This window comes from Triticum dicoccoides, chromosome 7A, assembly GCF_002162155.2.
Source record: "Triticum dicoccoides isolate Atlit2015 ecotype Zavitan chromosome 7A, WEW_v2.0, whole genome shotgun sequence".
In the NCBI taxonomy this organism is placed as follows: domain Eukaryota; kingdom Viridiplantae; phylum Streptophyta; class Magnoliopsida; order Poales; family Poaceae; genus Triticum; species Triticum dicoccoides.
The window spans coordinates 547025558-547030248 of record NC_041392.1 but is presented as its reverse complement, the minus strand read 5'-3'; the positions used below and the strand labels follow the sequence as shown (position 1 = coordinate 547030248).

The window sequence follows — 4691 nt, the reverse complement described above, 5'->3', positions numbered from 1 at the left end:
ATGACAATTGAGAGTCATTCATTGGTTGCGTATAATAGTCTTTTTTCTCAACTGAACAAACAAATATGCAAGGAAACCTAGTTGCCCATGTGAGCTACCCACACACGTCCCACCATATGTTATCTGGGCCACACACTCTTCACACCCCTCGATTCACCAAAGCAGCTTATTTCAAGGGAGCTTAGTAACTCTATAGATACGTGAGGACCATTTTATAGGTTTGCTAAAGTTTGGTGAGATGGCAAACTTTTGTAACAGCAACGATACTCGGTGGAGGGGAAGGATAATAGAGAGAAAGGAACCGCCTTTTTTGGGAAGTGGGCGATTACACAGATATGGCGACTACCAGTGGCGGAGCTTGGGCCAAATATTTGGAGAGGCAATGGGCTAAGGAGGGACAAAACTATGATGTTTAGGCTGTTTTTGCTGAACATACGACACAAAAACTAACAGGTAGTAGGTGATTTTTTTTCTTGTGTTGGGGGGCCGCCGCCTAGGTTAGCCCCCATGAAGCTTCACCACTGGCGACTACCGAGCAAGAATGAAGCCGAAGAAAGAACCGGTAATGATATTGAGCCACATGTCATTAAGTTCGATAGGTATTTTCATGTTAGGATAATTGTTCGAACAATATATGCATTATTTTATTCCGTGGCAATGCACGACATTCAATTAGTATAGCTTTTTTCGAGCGTTTCAATTAGTATAAAACTAGGGGATGGGGATAAGTGTTCAGTGTAGTGTCAAAAGTAGAGTGACCTTTTTTTGATAAACAAAAGTAGAGTGTTTTTTTGATAATAATAATAATAATAAAAAAGTAGAGTGACTTGGTTCTCAACGGGCTCCGTTCGTAACCAAGTTTCCAACAGAAAGAACCATAGCACTTCCCCGAAAAGAAAAACCGAAAAAAGAACCCATAGCATCCCAGGACCGGATATGCCCTCGTACTGTACGTGGAAAGCCAGAGTACCCCCCACGCAAACGTTCGCTAGCCCATTTCTTTTCCGTGGCACGCAGCGCACGCACCGACCGTGCAAATGAAAATCCGAATTACAAGGCCGACCCTGCAGGGACCCGACACTGCCTCCACGAAAACCCAGGGGCCTAACACCAAAACAACCGCCCGCCCATCGCCCCCCATTCTCCGAATAATCCCGTCCGTCCAGCCATCCCCATCCCGCCATCGTGACCCTCCATCCCACAACCCTAGAAAGCCCCGGAGCTCCCCCTCCCCTCCCCACTCCCCTGCGCCGCCATAAATCCGCGCCCCCGTCCCCTTTCTAAACCCCTCTCCTCCCCACCCTCGCTCGGCCGCTGAGGTTTCCGCCGCGATCTCGTCTCGATCCGCACTCTCTGTAAGATCCCGAGCCTCCTCCTCCCCGCCTCTCGATCTCTCCTCCATCGTCGCCTGCCCGTGGTAATTCTGGTCGAGCTCACGGTTTCGTCTTGTGTTTTGTTCCCCGTTTGTGCAGATCTGAGATTTGGAATCGGGCGAGGCCTGCAGCTCCTGCCGACATGGCGCTCGTGAGTCTCTCATCTCCATCTCCCCTCATAGATTTCGTTGTTTGATTGTGCATGGTTGCGTAGTTCGGGGTTGCCCGCCAGTAGATGTTGATGCGGTTGGAGTTCTGTCGAGCCGCTCCGATTTGGAGAGCGCGCGATTTGCGGCTGGCTTGTTCTGATGATTGATGCGGCTCGGTAGGTCTCTGCATGCGTAACGTCTCTGCTGGATGTAGTTCGCGGGTCCCGGATGTGGGATTTTTAGGGTTCTGATCCAATTATTGATTTGGTTGCTGACGCTGAACCGATGGCCCATTTACTCGTTTTGATATTTGGTCATGGTGTCGTAGATTTGTGCATGATCGTGCGCAAGTTTGTTAGATCTCCAGGATGTGTCAGTTATTCCTAAATTTGTGAACTCAAGCTTTTAAGTCGCTGTAACTTTTATGCGACACAGTTGGAATGGACTCAGGGTCGTTTTTATTGTTACCCGAGATTAGTGCATCTGTTCTTCCTTCACTTAGCTTAGCTTGCTGGTGTACATACGATTAATGTGCTTCTGCTTGCAAGTTCTAGTGACCTTATATCCCATGTTTGTCCATTGTTCTGAACATGCCTTGTGCTCTATCCTTGTAATAGGTTTTGCATTCGGGCAGTGGCAACAAGAATGCCTTCAAGGCACTTATTGCTGCAGAGTACTGTGGGGTCAAGGTTGAGCTGACCAAGAATTTTGAGATGGGTGTCTCAAACAAAACCCCTGAATTCATCAAGATGAACCCCCTTGGCAAGGTACACGAATCAGACTCACATATTAGTTCAATAAATATGCAGTGAGTCAGCGAGCAAGGAACTAATAATTACTTTTGCAGGTTCCTGTTCTTGAGACTCCTGATGGTGCTGTTTTTGAGAGCAATGCTATTGCACGCTATGGTATATATTGTTACATCTTTTTAATCAAGTCTTGCTGATTCCACACTGCCTAAATTGACGACTGTTTTCTTTTCTTCCTTCAGTTGCCCGCTCAAAGGGTGACAGCCTGCTTTGGGGTGGTTCTCTTATTGAATATGTGAGTAATATAACAAGTACTCCTATAGTCATAGCTCAGCAATCTTTAGTGCTTATTTGATGATATTTCTTGTAGGCGCGTGTTGAGCAATGGATGGACTTTGGTGCCACAGAGGTTGATCCCAATATCGCAAGGTGGCTGTACCCAAGGCTTGGTTATATGCCTTACAATGCCCAGGTAAGTGTACACATCAGATATCCGAATTATCTATGTTCAGGCGTTAGAAAGATGCAAGATTCTAACATTCACCATTACAGTCTGAGGAATTCGGCATTGCTGGATTAAAGAGGGCGCTTGAAGCATTGAACACACACCTGGCATCAAACACATTCCTTGTTGGGCATTCTGTCACTCTGGCTGATATTGTCATTACATGCAACCTCTACCATGGTTTTGCTCGGATCTTGACCAAGACTTTCACATCTGAGTTCCCTCATGTTGAGAGGTACTTCTGGACCATGGTTAACCAGCCTAACTTCAAGAAGGTCATTGGCGATTTCAAGCAGGCAGAGGTTGTACCTCCTGTTCAGAAGAAGGCTGCTCCTGCTAAACCAAAGGAGGCCAAGAAAGAGGCTCCCAAGGCGGCCCCAAAGCCAGCAGAGGTTGAGGCACCAGAGGAAGAGGCACCAAAGCCAAAGCCCAAAAATCCCCTTGATCTACTGCCACCAAGCAAGATGGTACTTGATGACTGGAAGAGGCTATACTCAAACACTAAGAGCAACTTCCATGATGTTGCTATTAAAGGTATTATTCTGTCTAATGAATTCTTGTATTCTACTTAATATATATGCTAGTGATCCCTTGCAAGTTCTATATGTGATGATCATTAATTGTTTAGAAGTCTGGTCACTGTGTGTTAATTGTGACTGTACAACCTAGTAGTGTGAGCATCCACTGATACCCTAGTCTAAAAATTCTGCCTGTCAACACTAACTGGTCTAAATGTTAAAATGGATCTTATTGTCCATTCTTTCGTGTGTCTACTTGATATTTAACTACTTCTGAGTCATGCAGCTTGCCTTGCCTTGATCACTGCTCTGCTTTGTGCATTAGGACATAATTTTTTGTCTCAGTTATGTGTTTATAGTTGTGGCATTCTGTTCTTGTTATAAATTGATAGTAGAATGACTCTTCAGATCTTTGTAGGGGATATGCATGATTCTCATTCTTGTTCATTTGCGATGCTACTTTGTGCATCAGGGCAGCAGTTTATCTCTATTATGTGTTTGGTAGTTGTGGCATTCTGTCCTTGTTCATTTGTAACTGTGATCTTAACATGAACCAAAACTCATGTATGATGTCTATGCTTCAGGTTTCTGGGAGATGTATGACCCGGAGGGCTACTCTCTGTGGTTCTGTGACTACAAGTACCAGGAAGAGAACACCGTGTCGTATGTGACCCTGAACAAGGTCGGCGGGTTCCTGCAGCGGATGGATCTGTGCCGCAAGTATGCTTTCGGCAAGATGCTCGTGATTGGTTCTGAGGCGCCCTTCAAGGTCAAGGGGCTGTGGCTCTTCCGTGGGCAGGACATCCCTGAGTTTGTCATGAACGAGGTCTACGACATGGAGCTCTACGAGTGGACCAAGGTTGACCTCTCCGACGAGGCCCAGAAGAAGCGTGTCGAAGCCATGATCGAGGACCTTGAGCCGTTTGAGGGGCAGGCCTTGCTGGACGCCAAGTGCTTCAAGTAAGCGGATCAGTGCTTGGGATCGTGATGGCGGTGACAAAAGAACCTATCTAGGACTCAAATTCAGTGTCGAAACAGTTGTCTTTTTTGGAAGAGTTTGCTTGTTACTTAATGGCTATTTGACCTTGTGAACTTGTTAATTTTTGTGCTATGCTAAGAGTTTTTGGGTACCTGGTCTTGCAGTCTGTTGTTCTATTAGGTTAATGCATTTGTGTCCCCATATGGAGCATCTACTTAAGTGAAGCGTGATATTGCTGTTGGTAGCCGCTAACTGTTTCTGAGCAAAGCAAGGCATGTATGGCCTTCGTAGTGATACACTCAGGCCTTCCACAACGTAGCCGGTGCCAAATACATCAAAAGGCAGCCACCTCATCACCGGTGCCCAAAATTGCTTTTCAGCCATCTATCTCACAGCGTAGGGCTTCGGCAGGAAAAAC

General features: G+C 46.2%; 1 protein-coding gene across 1 annotated transcript; it reads left to right on the top strand.

Moving 5' to 3' along the window:
- The first annotated feature begins 1232 nt into the window (after positions 1-1232).
- On the top strand, positions 1233-4442 carry LOC119328920 (elongation factor 1-gamma 2-like). The gene is made up of 8 exons (XM_037601914.1): positions 1233-1355; positions 1473-1524; positions 2140-2289; positions 2370-2430; positions 2514-2566; positions 2642-2743; positions 2824-3310; positions 3879-4442. Exons 2-8 carry the CDS (start codon positions 1516-1518, stop codon positions 4256-4258), a joined length of 1242 nt encoding a protein of 413 aa, XP_037457811.1. The 5' UTR covers positions 1233-1355; positions 1473-1515; the 3' UTR covers positions 4259-4442.
- The last annotated feature ends 249 nt before the right edge of the window (positions 4443-4691 follow it).

What these genes read in the sequence shown, in the direction of transcription:
- LOC119328920 (XM_037601914.1), top strand. An exon ending in AGATGAACCCCCTTGGCAAG is followed by an intron (nt 2,290 to 2,369) that starts GTACACGAATCA and finishes TTACTTTTGCAG; the next exon opens with GTTCCTGTTCTTGAGACTCC. An exon ending in GTGGTTCTCTTATTGAATAT is followed by an intron (nt 2,567 to 2,641) that starts GTGAGTAATATA and finishes TATTTCTTGTAG; the next exon opens with GCGCGTGTTGAGCAATGGAT.